Here is a 22,156-nt window from a genome sequence, read left to right on the forward strand (position 1 = left end):
TCTAGCTAACGTACCCAGTTTTGCTTTTTTTTTGCTAGGTCTCACTAATATTATTATTAATTTTGCTAGTTCTAGCTACTGTTATCATTTTTGCTAGGTCTACCTAATATCATATGAGTTTTAGCAAGTACTATCATTTTGCCAGCTTTAACTAATATTATTATCAATTTTGCTAGGTCTACCTAATATCATATTTGCTAGGTTTAGTAAGTACTATCATTTTGCTAGCTTTAACTAATATTATTATCAATTTTGCTAGTTCTAACTAATTTTGTAATCAAGTATAATCAATGTATCTTAAAAATACTATGCAGAGATCACATTCAAAACAAATCAGAGAAAAAGGCAGATTGAAATGAATAAATCCTGGCAGTCTTATTTGGTAGTTATAACGAATCATTGATATGGAGTGTACTTACCCCGCCACATCTTTCAAACACTCAGCAAGCATACCTTACGCCTGTTGAGGGGAGAGAGACATTGATTATTATTATATAATATTACAAACCTAATTCTTTTTGAATGCCCAAAAATAAATTTGCAATCATGAGAACATCCATGGAAGAAACAGTTTGCACAGCCAATTCTCTCATCTGCTACATCTTCCATTAACCTCCCCCCTCCCCACCCTCCCATAACCATCCATCCCTATCCTCCAAAGTGAAGTGCTAACTGAAGGCAATTATTTTGACTAATGAGAATGAGGTCACAGAGGTGAAAAGAGCCCCTTTCTTATTTGTTGTACAACATAACATATTACTTAAGATACAAGTGTATCTTAAGTAATATCTTATTATCTCTCTACTATATATAATCAAGTTTTATTGGATACTGCAGCTGTAAACAAAAAGTCATTCATGCTTGACATTTGTAAAAAGTAGTTGTTGCCAACAGAGTGCATTCCTGTGGTGAAGACCTCTCAATAGTGGTTATCAGTTGTCAACATAGTACATTCTTGTGGTGAAGACCTCTCTAGTGGTTTTAATTGAGGTAGTTTAGAATCATTTCAAATAGCTTCTCACATTTCTTGACAACTTTGGAAGTATGTCTTTATATTTTTAATGTTTCTCCATTTTGTTTTTTATATATACCGTAGTAACTCAACAAAAGCATGTTCTTATAACTTCATACTTACAACAGAGTATCCTTGGATGACTTTCAATACCATTTGTCCTTGGAACATTTGTAACAAATTATAAATATGTCCTTTGTCACTGATCCAATGGTTTGTGTAGTAGACTACAAGGTCCAGTCACTTTATCTGATGAACCTCAACTGTTTAAAGGGTAATTTCTCAAAAATTAAATGTGGTTTAGGAGCTCCTCGTTGTACCTAGGTACAACGTGGATTGATGAGTGTTCCTTAAAAGATCTACAAAATATCAAAATCATGCCTAAATTTATCCTTAGTGCAAATTTTCAAAGTATTTAACTACTTTGAAAAATCTTAAAGGTATGCTGTATGGGTTCAACTACGCTAGATATTCAAATATGGTCACCTTTTGTCAAAATTCTTTAACTGTCTTTATTACACCTTTTGAGGAAATTTTTCCTCACTGGGACATTCAGTCATCTTTTGTGTTCCTTAAAAATATCTGAGAACAATTTGGAGAGTAAAGACCTCCAGGAAAGTACTTTTTGAAAACTTTTAGCAATTATAGCGTGCTATAATTTGGGGCCTATACTGACTAACTTAAAGTTAGTCGACAACTAAAAATTCACTAAATAATTAACAGCATTTTGAAAGTAAATTTTTGTTTTTGTTGGCTAGGACAAGATTCAAACCAGTGTCCTCAGGATTATATGTCAATTTTCTTTGGAGTTCCCAACAATTTTCACCTAATTACGGTGATGATGAACTTTAAAACAAAAAACCTTATTGCTTCCTGTTATGAAACAGTATCCTCTGTAATGTTTCATTACCGACTAAATATAACAAATGTGAAGTTTGGAAGCATACTACTTCTTTCTGAAAGACAACAAGAGCCCAAGGGCACTGTGGTTCCTTGCTTGGGGTATATGACAATACACATAATATTATCGAGCAAGATTGGGCTGAAATAGTCCAAGTAATTGTGGTCCTACATGTTCCCATAAAGTAACCAACACTATAGCCAACACTTTTGTGATCACAAAATGTGACCGGATTTTTTATCAAAAGGCACTTTTGAGATCTAAATATGGCGTCGCAAATGTAAGAAATATAAGAGACCTACAAGCGTGTCAACAGATATGATAACAATGGTGACCTCAGATGACATGACCTTTAAGTTTCAAAATGTTCCACCACCCCATTCACAACTTGTCCCAAAATATCAACCATGTCACACCTTGGCATTGAGATTTAATTGCATTAAATGTCAAAAAATTAACTTTGAACTTGTATGTAACTTCACACACAAAGGTCACCCGGAGGTCAACCAATTGACATTTTTGATCGGTGAGACCTAAATAGAGCATGACTGTAAAAAATTCAAACATTTTTCCTTTGCCCATTTTCTCCCCCATAATACTACTTTTTTAACATTAGCTGACCTTTGGTGACCTTGGATCACATGACCGTTAAGTTTGAAAATATTCCCCTATACCATTTGCAACTTGTCCAAAAAAATCAACCTTGTCACACCTTGGCACTGGGAGTTATTGCATTAAATGTGTGAAAATTAACTTTGACCTCAAATAACTTCGCACACGAAGGTCAAATGGGGGTCAACCCATTGACATTTATGATCAGAAGGTACATTTAAAGACTGAAAATAGCATCGAAACTGTAAAATCCACAAAACACGAAAAGGTCACCAGAGGTCAAATTGAGGTCAAGGGTCAACCAGATGCGGGTCTGCAATTGGATTACATTGAAGCAACTCCCAACCCTAACGGACAATTTGTTCTCAATTTGTTGCAAAAATACTAGTTTTTTATCATTAATTGACCTTTGGTGACCTTGTATCACATGACCGTTAAGTTTGAAACTATTCCCCTATACCATTTGCAACTACTCCAAAAATATCAACCTTGTCACACCTTGGAACTGGGAGTTATTGCATTATATGTCTGAAAATTAACTTTGACCTCATATAACTTCGCACATGAAGGTCACACGGGGGTCAACCCATTGACATTTATGATCAGAAGGTACCTTTGACATCTGAAAATAGCATCAAAACTGTAAAAATCCCTAAAACACTAAAAAGGTCACCAGAGGTCACCAGAGGTCAAATTGAGGTCAAGGGTCACCCAGATGCGGGTCGACAATTGGATTACATTGAAGCAACTCCCAACCCTAACGGACAATTTGTTCTCAAGTTATCGCAAAAAATACTAGTTTTTTATCATTAATTGACCTTTGGTGACCTCGGATCACATGACCGTTAAGTTTGAAAATATTCCCCTATACCATTTGCAACTTGTCTCAAAATATCAACTGTGTAACACCTTGGCACTGGGAGTTATTACACTAAATGTCTGAAAATTAACTTTGACCTCATATAACTTAACATACAAAGGTCACCTTGGGTCAACTTATTGACATTTTTGATTGATGAGACCTAAATTAGAGCATCAAACTATAAAAATTCAAACATTTTTTTCCTTGCCCATTTTCTATCCCCAAAATACTAGTTTTTTGACATTAATTGACCTTTGGTGACCTGGGATCACATGACCGTTAACTTTGAAAATATTCCCCTATACCATTTGCAACTTGTCCAAAAATATCAACCATGTCACACCTTGGAACTGGGAGTTGTTGCATTAAATGTCTGAAAATTAACTTTGACCTCGTATAACTTCGCACACGAAGGTCACACGGGTGTCAACCAATTGACATTTTTGATCGGAAGGTACCTTTGATATCCAAATCTAGCATCAAAACCAAACATTTTCTTTTTTGCTCGTTTCCTCCCAAAATAAGCACATTTTTTCTAATGTGACCTTTGACCTTTTGACCTTGGTTTCAGATGTAGTTTAATCTCCTGATTCCAAAAAACAAAACGAAAAGTCTGTACAACCATCCTAACTCTGACCGAAAAACTTTGACCCCATATAACTTCGCACATAAAGGTCACACGGGGTCAACCTATTGACATTTATGATCAGAAGGTACCTTTGACATCTGAAAATAGCATCGAAACTGTAAAAATCCCAAAAACACGAAAAGGTCAACAGAGGTCAAATTGAGGTCAAGGGTCACCCAGATGCGGGTCGACAATTGGATTACATTGAGGCAACTCCCAACCCTAACAGACATTTCGTTCTCAAGTTATTGCAAAAATACTAGTTTTTTATCATTAATTGACCTTTGGTGACCTCGGATCACATGACCGTTAAGTTTGAAAATGCTCCCCTAACCAGTTCACAACTTGTCCCAAAATATCAATCTTGTCGCACATTGGCACTGGGAGTTATTGCAGTTTTAATATTTTCGGTTTTTGGACCATAACTGACCTTTGGTGACCTTTGTGGGCACCAAAAACAATAGGGCACACCTTCTCCATATGGCGGATCTATAGTCCAAGTTTGGCCTCAATCTAACATTCCCTTATTGAGATAGAGCGTACCCAAGCAAGTGTCACAGACACACACACACACACATACACATACATACATACATACATACATACATACACACACACACACGCCAACCTGACTGCATAGGTTCCTTTTGCTAAAGCAAGGAACCAAAAAGTCATACCATATTGTCTGTGTGCAACAGATTATAGACCAATTTGAGATACTGCTGCTGATCACAACATTGACCTCATTCTAAATAAGGAAGCTCATGAGTAACTTCCATATTAAATTACTTCATTTGGATGAGAAACAATTCATACACTTTGGTTTATATTCTCTCTGAAAAGACATGACTTTGGTCTTATTTCCCACTCTCCAAAACTCCACATTCATGTGCAAAAATGACCGAAAAAATTGTCTCATATCCAGCAAGGAAAATATAAATTCTAGTTGTGTTGATTGACAGAATCCATCCACTGACTGAAATTAACTCCAAATGCAGATCAACTGAGTGACAGGACTGCATATTGTGTCACTTCAAAGACTAAATGTTTAAATCATGGATGATCACAAATCTAGATAAGCCTCTAGGAGAGATACATGTTTGAAGCTTTCTTCCGTTTTGGCTGCTAATTGCTTCATATAACCTTTGACCATATATTACTGTGTCCTTCCCTTCAACCCTCTATCCTCTGATTGTTATCAGCTTAAGGTCAAACTTAAGATTCATATGCTATAAAGTTAATTACTACCTGAAGTGACCTTTGCCCTATTATCCTTGTACAAGTCTTTTTGACCTACCACTGGCACAAAATTTTCATCCCAGACCAGATTGACGACTTTGGGAGAAGCATTTTCTAGGATTTCATGTTTGGACATGCCTTTACCAAAGCAACCTTTGACCTACTTAAATACAACTACTTGGACAACTTTCATCAAAAACTGAGCAAATGGCCTGCGGTGAGCAACAGCATCTCATGATGTTGATGGACAGATAAATAGACACTTTGCAATGGCTTTAGCTCCACTGGCTCCAATAAGAGGCTCTATTTGTTTGAATGACAAGATTTTTCAAGTTTACAAAGTGCTTGAAGAAGTTGCAGAGTTCTTGTTCACCAATTCACAGTATCAAATTACAAACACATGAAACAATATCAATATTTTATACCTCAACAACGGGACAAAGCATAGTGAGAATTGAATCAATGGGATTCACTTCATCCAATATCCACCAGCGTAAATATGCACCGAATATCTATCAGGCGTTAAAATGAAAAACGATCTGGTTCTGGCCAGATCTACAAAACAAACAACAACAAAATCAGGACAAATTTGTTGGTTTCTTGATATCTGCCAAAAATGATCTCTTTAGAAGATGTTGGTGGTATCTTTAACATTCGCAGTCATCAAGTATCATTTTTCAACAATGATAAACTTTTTACAATGGAATGTAAACAATGAATGTAAATCTAATTTATCTTCTTAAATTAAGGATATTTTCACAAGTGCTGCATGACGTAAATGACACTTTGTGGCGAAGGTGGCCACCGCCCTCCCCCCTTGAGCATATTTTTTTTGTATGAAATCTCTAGTAATTTCAATAAAGAAAATGCTTAGATGCAACTTACAAGGCCTGGGAAGTGCCATTTCCAGCGATCTGGAAGGCATTTCGGCCAACTCATGGTGGCGCTATGTTTAGATAGTTTGCCTACAAGCTTCGCCCCTCCTTTGGAAAATTCCTCTCTACACGCCTGTCTAACCGTGTCACAATTTGTTACTAAATATCATCAAAAAATGTCAGTGAATTAGCTAGACGGACCGCATCCGTATTGAAATTTGGTTTGCCGATAAAAAAGGAAAATAGGGCTGTAGCTACTGTACCAGTAACCATATATATACATACATACATACATACATACATACATACATACATACATACATACATACATACATACATACATACATACATACATACATACATACATACATACATACATACATACATACATACATACATACATACATACATACATACATACATACATACATACATACATACATACATACATACATACATACATACATACATACATACATACATACATACATACATACATACATACATACATACATACATACATACATACATACATACATACATACATACATACATACATACATACATACATACATACATACATACATACATACATACATACATACATACATACATACATACATACATACATACATACATACATACATACATACATACATACATACATACATACATACATACATACATACATACATACATACATACATACATACATACATACATACATACATACATACATACATACATACATACATACATACATACATACATACATACATACATACATATGTATATATATATACAAAATATCACAAAGCGCGTGAACAATTTTGGGTATGAAAATTGCTACGCGCCTGCACCCAAGCAAATGTCCCCCCAATATTTGAAACAAATCGCCACCCCTGCATGTAAGTATTATAGTTCTGCTTATATTTTGGTCAATGAACCCAACTGATAATATCTTTGTGAACAACATCCAGTTATTTTATCCCCAGCCCTCAAATTCCGTTAAGCTCCAGCTCGTTCATTTCTATATTATTTTTAGTCATCTTTTCTTGGACAGATGAACTATATTGCTGTGGTTTATTTTTGGGAATTTGTTTTTCTTTCCCCAGGACCAGTGCTGATTCAATTCAGTTACCTTTCCATCAAGCACTCTTGCACTCAATAAATTGTGGCAAATCAACACAAAATGTTGAACTTTGGAACAGGATCTACTATCAATTCCCGTATCTTCAATGCAGGTTTGAAAGGGTTATAAAGTGGGTCCCATAATTGCTAGTTATGTAAAGTGATCACAATGCTTCCAAAATGACAACCCTTTGAACATTTGTTTGGTAATTTGAAACAAGTATTCCTATGATATTGAAAGGTTTCAGAAAACATTTGTTCCACATCTTCAAGCCTAGAACTTCTCACTTATTTTAGTTGGTATAATTGAAAGAACTGAATGACACTATCACAGAGAAAACCCAATTATTCTCCCGCTTGCTCTTGTTTATATTGTGCATGGACTGCAGCAAATTCAGTGGTTAACATAATCGGAGGTGGCAGGTGTGAAAGAGGATGTACACTCTCTTATAAGCAAGAACACAATGCAAGTATGAAAGAAGTAGCTGACTTCTGCAATTTTGTTTGGCACTGTTGATTGTCAAAGTAAATATGTGAAAGCTATTCAATACTGATAGGCAACCACTTGACTGTTAAAATATTAAAGTCGTCCACATTTTGTCGGACTGTACTTATACTGTATAGCCTTTGTGTTATGCGTCATGTGAAAGTTTTGTTGTGTCACACGGTCATGTGCTTTTTCTTTACAAGTAAACTTCTGTCACCTGACGTCACCTGAAGTTTCTTATTTATAGTGTTCTGTTCTGACCGAGCACGGTAATTTGCATATGTATTAAACTTGCACGTACTTTCATTCCAATGATAACTAGAGACAAATCCGTTATCTTTAACAAATCCTTTATCTTTTGGTCAGATCAAGAATAGGGTCAGAATGTGTGACCTACACAAGGTCAATATAAAAGAAACGGGTAAACTTTGGGCAAGTATCTTCGCCTTAAAGCTTCGTACAATGAGGAATGACCGACCTCAAAAGTTTAACAGGTGACTTTGTGTTCCTGTGTAAGTCAGTTTACTGTGTGTTTCCCCAATTATATTCGGTTACTGTGTGTTCCTACAAGACAGGGCGTGAGGTTTATGGTCATTTGTAAGCTTAGATGCTATATGTATTCATGGAGCAAACAGTTGTCTATTCTTATCATACTCATAGCATTATAAGTAAAGCTTGGATATATGACGTTACTGTTACTGTAACGTGAATGTAATTAAATTGTGTTTATTGTAATTATGCCTTGATTTGTAATTATTTCTCTCTAAATTGATTAAGCGATCGTATGTTACAGGTCTCACATTATTTGCATTCTTAAGCGTGAATAGCAAATGTTGGTCGTGTCTACTTAGAGAACATGCACTGAAACCGTGTACTTTTGTGTTACCATGGTTTTCTGTTTGATTAATACACGGCCAAAACAACCGTTTGCGGAAAAAGAGTCTTTCAGCGGTGGGATCGAGACACGCACAAAGAATTTAAAGCAAGAGTGTGTGCTGCGTCTACTTAAGACCAAGGTTGTGGACGACCCTGGCGTTGATAGAGAAGGGTTGTCAAAGTCCCAAGAAACTGAACAAGAGTTTGTTAAATTCTATAGGCTGGCAAACAGTGGGGATGTTGAGGTGTCAAGAGGGGGCGGCGAAGTTTCTTATGAACTGTCCAATGTTATCTTATGCAGAAAGTTTAAGTCTTCCGAGGTCGAGATTGGCAAAGAATTTCGTCAGTTTGTGGTTCCAAAAGCTTGCCGAAAGAGCGTGCTTACTATGGCACACGATTCACCTTTTTCAGGGCACCTAGGCACAAAGAAGACTGCTGATAGGGTGACAAGCAATTTTATTGGCCTGGAATTCAGCGCACTGTCAGATTGTTTGTGCCTCCTGCGATATTTGCCAGACAACGGCATCGAAAGGTTCGGTGACTAGAGTTCCTCTTGGGTAAATGCCCCTCAACGATACCCCCTTTCGGAGAGTTGCTATTGACCTAGTTGGACCCCTTTTGCCAGTATCTGATCGTCGGAATAGGTACATTTTGACAATAGTAGACTACACCACCAGATTTCCTGAAGCAGTGGTGCTTCCAATTATTGGAACACAAAGGGTAGCTGTAGCACTGTTAGAAATATTTAGTAGAGTGGGTTTTCCAAAGGAAATCCTCACAGATATGGGCAGTCAGTTCACCTCGGGCCTAATGCTCGAAATGAGTAGATTGCTACAGATCAAACAATTCATGTCGACCCCCTACCATCCCATCTGCAATGGACTAGTAGAGAAGTTTAACAGTAAGCTAAAATGTATGTTAAAGAGAATGTGCGCGGAAAGGCCACACAACTGAGACAGGTTTTTGGCCGCTATACTATTTGCATACAGGGAGTTCCCCTATGAGTCACTTGGGTTCTCACCGTTTGAACTACTAAAAACCGTGCGCAGGCGGTAGGTATTCTAAAAGAATTATGGACAGGAGAAGTGGAAGAGGAAGAGATTAACAGCACATATCAGTACGTAGTCGATTTGCAAAATCGTATTAGAGGAAACGTGTAAGCTACTGTAGCACAGCAAGAGTTAAAGGCATTGAAGGCTCGCCCCAAACAGCTAGCTGTGCTCAGAAAAAGTTAACTTTCCGTTGCTTGCAATTGACGTTTTCTTCTTGTCGCTACAAAATGCAGACAGTAATGAAACGTGATACCTTGTTATCTTTTATCTAAACCTGAGATGTCCATCGCTGCTATATACACTGTGTTGTGGGTATTGACCGTAGCTGTATGTATTGATTGTACACTAGTGTCTAATTACCGATGGTAGCAAGCTGTGTGTGTATTTTCTTGGATCGATGGTGGTGTCTAACACTTCTGTTACACCTCATTCGAAACTAGATCAGATTACCGGCATGAGACGTTTCTTTGTGCGTGAGTCTTCACACCCTTTAAGCAAGTCCTCAAATAGGTATAAGCAGTACTATGACGCATGAACAAGAGACCGTACATTTAAAGTTGATGATAAAGTGCTAATTTTGTTGCCCACAGACCACAACAAGCTCACCATGCAATGGAAGGGGCCTTTTCTTGTGTCCACCGGGGTCGGTAAAAGCGACTATAGAGTAGATGTGGACAGGAAGGTGAAAACATTCCACGCTATTGAAAAAGTGCTTGGAAAGACAAGAGTGCGCATGCGTGGAGGTAGCGTCGGTTGGTATCATCTTAGAACGAGCAGGTTCATGTATGACTGTTGAGGAAGACGATGAGTTTGCAGGGGTCAAACAGGTTGCAAACTGTCATGCCTTCCACAGAGCGCAAGGAAACATTCCATAATTCGCAGGTCAATTCGGAATTGAGTGATAATCAAAGAAGGATATGCTAGAGTTGTTGTCGCGATTTCAGGATGTCTTGACGGATAAGCCAGTCATCACCAATCTCATTGAGTAAAGTTTGCCGCTAGCAACCGAACAAGTTATAGTCTTGATCCAAACCGTATCCTTTACCATTTAGTGCAGAGTCTACAGTAAAAGCAGAGATAAACTAACTGTTAAGGTTGCTGGCGCGTAGCCGGGGGGAGGGAGCATATTTTTTGTATTTTTTTATGATATCGCTAGTAATTTCAAAATAAAAAATACTTAGATGCAACTAACAAGGCCTGGGAAGTGCCATTTCCGGCGATCTGGGAGGCATTTTCGGCCAAAATTTTCTTGTACGCTTCGCGCCAACACATGGTGGTGCTACGCTTAGATAGTTTGCTACAGTTGCTACAGTTATCGCTCCTCCCTTGGCAAATTCCTCACTACGCCCCTGTAAGGATGGGGGTAATTGAGCCTTCTGAGTTGGCATACGCTTCTCCGATAGTCTTAGTGCAAACAGAAGATGGTACAAATCGGTTCTGCACAGACTTTTGCAAGCTCAATAGAATTGCGTTGTTTGATCCCAAACCAATTCCAAGTACAGAGGATTTGATGACAAAGCTTGCAGAGGGAAGGGTCTTCCCAAAGATTGATCTGAAGAAAGGGTATTAGCAGATTCTGATCGCTATACAACGGCCTTTACAACGCACGGTGGTGGATTATATCACTTTAAGGTCATGCCTTTCGGCGTGGTCAATGCGTCTGCTAATGCTATTGCGCGACTTGTTAAATGTTGTCAATATCGATGACGTGCTTATTTATACACACGATTGGACAAGTCATATCGAGGTAGTGCATAGAGTATTGCAGAGACTTAGAGATGCAGGTCTCACGGCTAGACTAACCAAATGTTTCTCAGTAGAGTTCTTAGGTCACATGGTTGGCCAGGGCATGCTAAGACCGCAGCCGGATAAAGTAGCAAAAGTGATCCATGCAGCTCGGCCAAAAACAAAGAAAGAGGTGAGGTCCTTCATGGGGCTTGTATTAATACCCAGTCTAGCTGTGATAGCCTCACCGCTGACAGATTTGACCAGGGGACCGAAGTCAGCTAGGGTTGAGTGGGGTGAACCTCAGGAGAATGCGTTTGCGACATTAAAGAAGAGGTTGGCATCGGCTCCAATACTCAGACTACTGTAACTTAGTAAGCCCTTCATTCTGCATATGGATTCCAGTGGCGTCAGCATTGCTGCTGTATTGATGCAGGAAGAGGCTGGGATAAAGCACCCTGTATACTACGCTAGTGGCAAACTACAGCCTAGGGAGAGGTTGCATACTCCACCATAGAGGTGTGTCTTGTACTGGTATAAGCAGGAGAGAAATTTCAGGTGTACCTATTTGGAGCTTAATTTATTCTTGAAACCAACTACTACCCATTAGTGTATTTTACAAAGACAAAAGTCAAGAACAGTAGAGTCATGAGATGGGCACTCTGCTTACAACCGATTAACTTTCTAGTTGAAGCAATTAAGGGAACCATGAAATATGGCGCTGATATTTTGAGGTGTACTTCATAATTTCAACTGGATGTTGAAGATTTCTCGGTGTTTAAGTTTCGTCAACTTCCATTTAAAGCAGCATTTTGCGTTTGGTCGCCGTTTTCTAATTTTTTGACATGTCTATCAAGTTTTTTACATATATCAATCACAAAACAGCAAACTAAGATATTAGCCAAGTTTTTCCCTGCCAACAACGTTAATTGGCGAGTAATTAAGGATATTTGCAGTTAATGAGAAAAGTGTCCACGACAAAGTCCACACTTAAAATTAACCGCATACAGTTCCCCCAAACCCACTAGTTTGAATTCAACCAATCAGAGATGCAGGTTAAGTTATGAGCCGTTGCTAAAAATAGATTCAAGACTTAGCGTTGGTACAACCAGGGAGTTGTTATGGAACTCCCTGGTACAACTGCCATATAGACTGTACACAAATCAAGCATGGTGTTATATTACGTATTGGTCAATGACGTTCGTAGTGTTTAAATATTCATATTATGGGCGAGGTTTATTGGGATCCCAACGGAAAATATCTTGGAGAAAAACAAAGTTGAAAGTTGCAAAATTTTCGACTTTTATGCCACCATTTGAAGGAAGATTTAAATAGATAAGCTGGTTATGTATGTCGTTATGGCATAGTGGAGTCAGTGAGGTTGAGAAAAATCATAGAAAAGGACGCAAAATGCTGCTTTAAAAGATCATCAACCTGTCTGTATTCTGTGTGTAGTTGTCCCTTCTGTTACTGTAACTTGTCATTCAGCGTCTGAAGAAGATCCTGCTAGGATCGAAACGTCAGGCCATCTTACTTTTACACATTCTTCATAAAGAAGGGGGATGTGTCACACATCATGTAATTTCTATTCACAAGTAACCTTCTGTCACCTGACACGAGTGGAAGTTTCTTGTTTATTAAGTGTTCTGTTCTGACCGAGCACCGTAATTTGAGTATGTATTAAACTTGCATGTGTACTTTCATTCCAATGATAACTAGAGAGGTATTAAATCCTTTATCCTATGGTCAGACCGAGTACGAGGTCAGTATAAAAGAAACGGGTACACTTTGGGCAGGTTTCTTCGCTTAAAGCTTCGTTCAAGGAGAAACGACGGACCTCAAAAGTTTAACACGTGATTTTGTGTTCCTGCGAAAGTCTGATTACTGTGTTTCAGCAGTTACATCTGGTTACTGTGTGTTCCCACAAGACAGGGCTACTGTGTGTTCCACTAATGGAGGTTACGGTGTATTTCCATTTCAGAGGGAGTAAGAGAGCTTGAGAACCAACCGCTGCTCAAAACTGGGTTTCTCCAGTCAATTATCCCGTAAGTTATGCATATTGAAATACTATCGGCGTGGGGTTTATGGTCATTTGTACGTTTAATTACTATATATGTATTCACGGAGCGAACAGTTATTGTCTATTCTTATCATACTCATACCCTAATTAGTAAAGCTTGGATATATGGCGTTATTGCAAATGTCCAGTTTCACTACTAACGTGAATGTAATGTAAAATTGTGTTTATTGTAATTATGCCTTTAATTGTAATTATTTATCTCTTAATTGATTAAGCAATCGTTTGTTACAGGTCTCACATTATTTGCATGGCATGGCAGATGTTGGTCATGTCTACTTAGAGAACATGCACCGAAACCGCATACTTTTTTGCTACCATGGTTTTCGGTTTGGTTAATACATGGCCCAAATAACCGCAGTTCGTCCCTCATCATTACTGTCTTCTATTAAAGTCCCAGTCACATCTCTCCGGATTGAAATAACGGGGAGGGAACGAAGACAAAAAATGGCACTCCGTTGATGAACGTTAGTATCCGTTTAGTCTGCGGTTCTCCTCCGTCCGTCTACGTTTCATTAACGGTGAGGTCCGGTTTGTCCGGCGTCGATTTTGAACATGCACAAAACTTGGAACGGACATCCACCGAAAAATGTCTCCGTTATTCATTCGTTACTAATCCGTTAAGCTTCCGTTTTATCAGTTTCTCATGCGTTTTGTTCGTTCTCTATGCGTTTGGCATACTGTATTTCTCCGTTCGTCTCTGGTTATTGCTATTGCTCACCGGATCATTAACGGACAAAGAACGGATGAAACGTAGAAGTACAGTACCAATACCGTATATTCGACGGACGCTAACGTAGAAATAACGGAAGTGTAAAGGAATAGAACTGACAATGAACAGATAGGTAACGTACATTACACGGAAGAAACGGAAGAACTCAGGCCAGAAAAGTATAACAGACGGACATAGAACAGAGATGCAGCGTACTTCCACCTTGTCCACTCCAAGCCTTCCACGCCTCATTCTGCTCCTATAACCTCTACCGTCAACACCTACATCATGGACCCTTCAGAAAGATTAAGCTTCACACCACAGTGTCAGTTTTACAAGCACAGATGCTTATCATTGAAGCCAACATGAAGAACTATGAACAAGTCATGAAGAGAAGGAAGAGACGTGCTGATGTGACTGGGCCTTTACCTGTGACATAAACACTGTGATGTCAAAGAGCTGTACATTATATGTTCTGTAGCCTGCCGGGAAAGTTTCATGCCGGTAATTTCATGAGAATAAAGTTCTGTACCAAAGTAAATTTTGAGAAACGAAGTTGACAGTCCTTTATACCTAGTTAACGGCTAATTTCCAGTGCCTCGCCAACATTAACATACATAATAATAAGAAGGTACTGTCATTGTTGGCTTTGTAAAGTATAAACCAACATAGAAAGTTTGCGGTTAAAAACTGTAACGATATAGAAGCTTGTTTACTTGTATGAAACCAGTGTCACAATACAAACAAGTTGCTGCTATGGATTTGTTCAAGTCATTGCTGGCTTTGTTAAAGTCTCAATGTGTGTTTGCCAACATTTAATTTCGACCTTCCAGCTTACTGCCCTTATAAAAGCTCAGTGAAAAAAACACCCTTCCAGCAATTTTCATATTAATAATCATTTTTTTTTATTGAGTTAATATCTGTCGTTAAACACTTCGAGCTGAATAAAATTCGCCAGATTTTTTAACGAGTCCGTAGATTCTACAAACTTCACTAAAAATTTGCAAGCCCCGCCCAACAGATCATGCGCCAATCAAATCTCTATGTTCTGTTCACGACCATTAGGCTTATGAGTGGATGAATCAAATATATAGGTTACATTTTGTTTATTGAACACTCTGATATGGGCGGTCGCCAGGCCTCGACAAATTTTTTTTAAACTACTCGCCAACTGGCGACCAAGTCTAAAATTCTACTCGCCAAAACGTTAAATTTACTCGCCATTTTTTCTCGCAAAGTGTTTGTGTGATATAAGCCTAGGTAGTATGCCCTAACTTAGGATATCGCGGTTTAGTGTTACTGTTAGTTGTTTACAGCAAAAACGATCTATTTAAATTGTGCTTCGTCAAAAGTGTTTAAAACATGATATTCATGCGTTACCCGTTTGAGTTACGCATTTATTTAAGCTTGTAGTTTTCCAGTTTGGTTACACCTATCATGCATCACTTCGTCGATTAGTATCAAATTAGTTTCGAGCTGGTGAACAGAGCTGTTCCTTAGGACCTACTTGTAACAGTGCACTCGATAATTCTACTGTGATGTGTAACATTAGGCAATAGGCCTTTGTTGATTGGCTCACAAGTTAATAGTAAGCCTATCGTATAAAGGCAGGGAGCGAATGAGCCACTTGCCAAAATGTCGAGCGTAATGCATTTTTTGCTCGCCAGTCGCAAATTCTAGTCGCCGTTGGCGACAATATTTGTCGAGGCATGGCGGTCGCAGTGATTTTACGGTAAATCGTCCGCAACAGAAAATAAATTTCTTTCTATCGATTGCGACAGCTTATCTCCATTAAACCCACCTGGTCAGAGTTCATTTAGAATAAAAAACATTGAATTTGCTTCGGAAGTTTGCTTTCCGAAATTCATCAGCAAACTTGTATGGAGACTTTAAGCATAACCATGACATTTATAGTAACAACAAGGTGCCTAATTGCTGGCTTTGTTAAGTATAAACCAACATAGAAAGTGAAAACCGCAAATAGACTTCTGTTTGGTTATAGACTGTAACAATTTGGAAGCTTGTTTACTCGTATGACACCACACTGTGACCACAGTGTCACAATATAAACAAGTTGCTGCTATGGATCTGTACTGTCATTGCTGGCTTTGTTAAGTATATACCACCACAGAAAGTGAAAACCTAAAATAGATATCTATGTGGTTTCTACAGACAAGTGGGTACTGTGAATTTGCAAAAATTTTAACCACTTAATCTAGCAAATCCATCTTTCCTTTGGCATGATTGTGGTGGACTAATTAATTAATATAACCCATTCTTTTCAAAGACCTTATCTTTACATTTCACATTGAGTCTGGTACCAATTAATGCAAAATGCAACCTTTTAATCTTCCATATAATCTAGTCAGAATTAATTCTCACTGTTTCATATTGCCACATTTCATATGAGAATATTAAATTTAATATCCAGAGACAACTATTCCACACTTGAAAGATGATCAGTATTGTGCCCAAATTTGGCACACTAAAAATTGCTAGAAACTTTTCAAATGTACATTCCTGGGGGTTGCGACACTCCCAGTCATCCGGGAGGGTTCAATTAGTATATCTCAGTAAGGCAATATGCTTGGTAGGTGTCGGGAACCTACTTTTTCAAGTTTGAACTTTGGTGACCATTAACAGACTTCTAGCATATTTCCAGGCAAACTGATGACCAGTACACCATTATACTTTTGAGGATCACACATTTTATTTAAAAATCTGCTAAGCATCTTTCCATTTGTGGAACATGCTTACACCGAATTTTGCTATGCTGTAACAGATTAATAATATCCCTGATGTACCTCTGTACAAAACAAGCACAGATGTGCAAAAAAGCCAGAAATCCACAACGGTTGCACATTTATATAGTGGTGCTTAACATTTCTCCTTCAAGCCAAATGAGCGTCTGACTTAAAATAAAAAGTCATCCTTCAATTACATCACGATCAATCCCGGTCTAAAGTCTACTATTTTCAATCACCTTGCACATTTGTCATCTTTGCATAACACAGTGGTAAAGTATTTATGATTGTAGACATGCAAGAGATTTTTATATCTGGTTGTCAATAGGCCCAACACTTACCTTCATGATCATCAAATCTTGTCAATAGCAGACAGAGATGTTTGCATATGACACTTGTACCATGTGACTAAGATTGAGAATCTCAATTGATTTCCTTATTACCTCTCTATAGGAATTGCAACACACAAAACAGACATACATTCCATTGGGGGAATCCAGAACCTTCAAAGTTCTCACATTTTGTTGTCACAAAAATGCATCTAAACTTCTAAAGTCAACACTGCTCTTGCCCCTGTTGCATCATTAGGGAAATAGAAGATACTAATGCTTTTGTCCGCTTTGGTTTGATGGCAGAAGCTGTCAACACAGCTTATTGTTATTTTCTGGTGTTTAGGAATTAAAGCGGCTTCGGTTTGCAACGATTTAGACCTGTACCAATATCTCAAGTACTCAGTGGTGGTGTTAACCAGATATTTGGAGAGTTTTGTCAATTTGGAAAGTAATGATGTTATCAGGAAGCAAGTTTTCTGAAATGGTCTTGATCAAAGACTAAAAATATACTTTTCTTTCCTCTTCATATTTCTTTTACAGGAAGGGCTTGAGGTAGTAATAGTTCATACAAAACACTCCCAAAGTTAGCAAAGTAGCTAACTCAAAAATATTGCCATAGTTATTGTTTAAGTTGATCCATACATGGAAATTGAGGAATATTTATTGGTTTCTGTTTTGTTGTTAAGTTTGAATACCAAAATACCAAAAGTAGGGATGGTGGAGTTAACCTTTGTATAACTATTTGAGAATTCTAGTAGACATGGGTATCACATGCTACAGCTGCAAGTTAGTACATGTGGATAAAGCACAACCCTAGATTTGATCCAATTCTGCTATCTTCGACAGTTTTGGTTAAACTATTTCTTACTGATTTTTTAAAATTAAGAGTTTTAAGGTTTGTTTACACTTTACCATTAAATGGCACACATGGCATCAAGGGATTTCCTGCAGGAATGTCGTACTACCCAAGAGGGAATTACAATAATAGAGTCCTCAAAAACTAAAAAAAAAAACCAACGCATTTTTTTTTCAGATGAATGTCACATTTTTTGCTTCTTGTATTGCTAGAAATGACTCAAGACATGTAAATGACAAGACAAATTTAAGAAGACCAGAAAAAAACTGGCTTACATAAAAACATTAAACAGTTGAAAATAAAACCATAAAAAATCAAATGGGCGACGATGCTTGTTTACTCTTAAAAATGTACACAAAACTACACAGTTACATCGTTGCCCATTAAATGTTACAATAGTTACAATAGTTTTGTTGGGGTTTCTATGGATTCCTAGTGCACACACAACTTTTCCAGAACAACTCGGCATTTTCCACCACTGTAGTTCCCAGTAAGTTTTTCAATCTTTTTGCACGGACCTTTTGCTGCTAAGAATACATGAGTTTCGAACAAAGGAAGAATAGTTTAAGCATTCAACTGTTTGTACACAATAAACGTGCGATGTCATTCCACTCTTCGCAAGCTGTTAGGAATTTTTGAATGCGGTTGTTAATAGTTCGCTGAACTCTGCAGTTTCTGCATTTGTTTGATATTTGCGTGGAATTCTTTTCGCATGACAAACGTTTGATGGTTAGACAACCGAAATCAAAATTCAGATTGTCCAAAACATTAATCGCAGTTTTCCCTAAGATAGTAGTAGCCGGCTCATAGTTTCACCTCTAACCCACGGCAGAGGCCTGGTGAGGGTGTTTGCGTAATTGCTGGCATATTCAAACAGAGCTTGGATTCCAAATTAAATAACCATCATGGATGGAGTTGACAAAACATCTTGCATGATTATTTCTACCAGTTAAAATATTATTAATATTATATCAATTTTTATTTGGATAATAGTAGTTGTTAGCAAAGAGTCTTGGTAAACTTGATGCAATTCCACATATATCGCACAAGCTTCAACTTTTCACTTGTATTTCACATAGCGGTTTTGTTGTTATTGAATCAACATGACATAATCTGACAATTTTCGAGGAAAAAAAATGCTTGAAAGAACACAGTTACTAACTACAGTTAAATAATGCCACAATTATTTTAAATGAAGTGAACACTTTCTTCCATAAAAACTTCTCCCAGAGAACCATTATTATGTCACATTAACACCACCTTTTAACACTAGTGGATGTGTCAAGTGAAATGTACTAAAAAATGACATGAAATTTGGGTTAAAGTAATTCTCTAAAACAATCCCCATGTGAAAGAGTCAGCCATGAGAAATATGCTGTACAAATAGCTAAAAACAGACAATGCCATACTTGGGGTGTTAAGAACCCTTGCATTAAGACTTAATGATATGATTGATTAAATGTTTGCTTCTCTATAAAAGTCAATTTCTACATAAAAATGTTTCAATTCCCAAAATACCAGCTGGAAGTAGGTGTAAACTGTGTATTATCAAAATTATGAGTGTTTTTTCTGAAATCTTGCTATACAGATACTTCACAGGTGAATACAGAAAGAATACAGAATTGATTCCATTGTCTTGCAGAGACAGACGAATGTGTGACCTCAAAGATAGGTTCGTCTGTTCAAGCTAAACATGGAAACTGAAGAGAAACATCCCTGTAATATGCCTGTTTTCTTCACTCTTGTGTTAAGAGTACTATTTGTTATGTTAACATCATTGTATGTATACATTGAACAGTACTTCAATGTGCAGTAGATTGGTATGTTAATGAGACTAGCTTCCAAACTACTACATGAATATGCATAGATTCACTACAGCCGTGGCTTTCCATTCCATGTTTTCTTCAGTTTGTTATTAATCTTTCGTATCATTCTTGCTCTAAACTAAAGTAAGTTCATAATCCCACTGATGCAAACAGATAATTATCATGATTATCATTCTCTAGCTGCTCGTTTCACTTACAACATTTTGTGGTGGTGTCCAGTTAGACTTTCCGTTTGAGATATGCATGACCTACCGACCATAGCAGCAGGTTTCTTTCATTGTAATGACACTTCACATATGGTCAAACTATTTCAATCTGCCTTCAATTTATGTACTAACTTCTCTGTGACCATGCTAACTTAGAATAACAATTTTTTTTTTTCAATTTCGCCGATGGAAGTGAGTATGAGCCAACATTTCAGGAAATGTTGCCCCGCTGGGAAATTATGAATGCATCCACCTATTGTGGTGACCAAACTCTCAATTCTGGCAGTGGCTTTTAGTATAAGCCAATCTTTCATTTAAATCTGTTCGGGCTTACCTAATTATTTCCATACCTGCATATCATCACAGGCTGTGATTGTGACCAGCCCCATCTCATTATAATTCTGCCTTTGGTCGGCGTGCGTGGGTTTATCTGTGTTACCGTATCAACATATGATCACTCTCTTTCTTTGAATTTTGCTTACCAGTGCTGAGAGTAAGACCAAACGTTCCCTCTTTTGGTCGTACAAACATTACTCAGCGTTTCATTGATTTTTGCTCAAGGTCGTGGGTATGAAAGTATTTTCGTAACATTTTCTTGCTATATGACCCAAACTAACACACGATCGGTCTTCGTTATAGATAAGTAAAATTGATTGGTTCTGTTTGATCAATTTCAATCTTAATTATTTCTTCTCTTTCTTTTCTTCCATTGATCTTGCTGGGCATCTTTTGGAGCAGTGTCTTCAATCAAATCGCTTTTTAACTTTCTTCTGAGTTAACTTTCCCACATAATAATCCATCCACTTGTATCCTGTCTTTGTTTTAGCAAATTTGCTCACCGATTTTTCACAACAAGTGAGGAGGATTCTATTGGCTATTCTAATCAAGTCTTGCTTGAGATTCTCGGAGACGGAGGAACATTTATAAATTACAGCTTTCGTCTTGCGGAAGAGTTTTTCCCCGATTGATGCCATACTTACTGACACAGAAAACTACACTCAAAAGTTAAAAAGGTTTTATGTACATCAAAAATTGGAGGACTGTAAAGGAGGTTTAACTATTTTTTTTTTTATGTCTCATTTGGCTTCTGAATCTTGCTTCAGCGGCGGGTGTAACCGCTGCTCCTGGCGGTCGGAGCTGGGGCTTCAAGACGCGCACTTCGGGCGCCCATGCTTGCCCCGAAAGGGTCGCGAGCACCGTAACCCGCCTTATCAGTGCGGGATGTGGATGCATATGCATCTCGTGCTGGGTAGCTTTCATAACGTGAAGAACCTGCTGTTCCTGTTTCAGGGATAATAGAGTAGAGAAAATTTCAAAATCAAACGGTTAATTAATAAGCAATGAAATATGACTTCTTCTTCTTCACACCCCCTGGGCAACAAGTTGCATTCTTTTTCTTGTTCCGTTCATTGAGCTGTTCTTGAATACTACCTTGAAATGCATCACTGTTTGGGGAAGTGTTTTATTTCATTCAGGAGGACTCCAGGTAAATATTGGTACAAAAGACTTGATTGCCTTTGTTTTCTTTGACATAGAGAAGGTGTTAAAAGATGTTATCTGGATCACATGCTGTAAATGGATCAGTTTCCAAGCTGTCAGGCAATGGATATGGAATAATGGTATTTTCAATTCCGTACTTATGGTTTGAATTGAACCAAACAGAAGGGTTTTTTTTTTCCCAGATAAAGAGTGTTCACACTCTTGCCCTACATTGAATGAAAGGATGAGACACTGATGAGGTTTATGACATTGCATAGGAGTGACATTGTAAGCAGTGCATTATAACATGTACCTTGGATATTTCTCAAACCTAATAACGGAAAAGAATCAGGTTCTGGTGGCTGGTCATAGGCAAGAACAGTATTTATGCATGTAATTGTGCTTACTACAATCATCACTGTCTGTGTGTGACTGCACACTTGGAGTGGTAAATTTAAATGGTTTTCTTTATGTCCACCACTCCACTTGCAAGTTTCATTCTCCTTGTTACATATATATATATT

At 37.8% G+C, this 22,156-nt stretch overlaps 1 protein-coding gene across 10 annotated transcripts in view; it reads right to left on the reverse strand.

Moving 5' to 3' along the window:
* LOC139975023 (uncharacterized) overlaps positions 1-22,156 on the reverse strand; it is a 44,157-nt gene that overhangs the window by 544 nt on the left and 21,457 nt on the right. For 9 of the 10 annotated variants that reach the window (XM_071982623.1, XM_071982620.1, XM_071982626.1 and 6 more), the window contains one exon: positions 18,357-21,434. In XM_071982623.1, the coding sequence (XP_071838724.1) occupies positions 21,253-21,434 (182 nt within the window). In that variant the 3' untranslated portion in view covers positions 18,357-21,252. Of the gene's footprint in view, positions 1-419; positions 461-18,356; positions 21,435-22,156 lie in introns of those variants that run through there. The other variant, XM_071982624.1, reaches the window with a different exon arrangement.

The sequence above is a fragment of the Apostichopus japonicus genome, chromosome 10 (genome assembly GCF_037975245.1).
Source record: "Apostichopus japonicus isolate 1M-3 chromosome 10, ASM3797524v1, whole genome shotgun sequence".
Lineage (NCBI taxonomy): Eukaryota > Metazoa > Echinodermata > Holothuroidea > Aspidochirotida > Stichopodidae > Apostichopus > Apostichopus japonicus.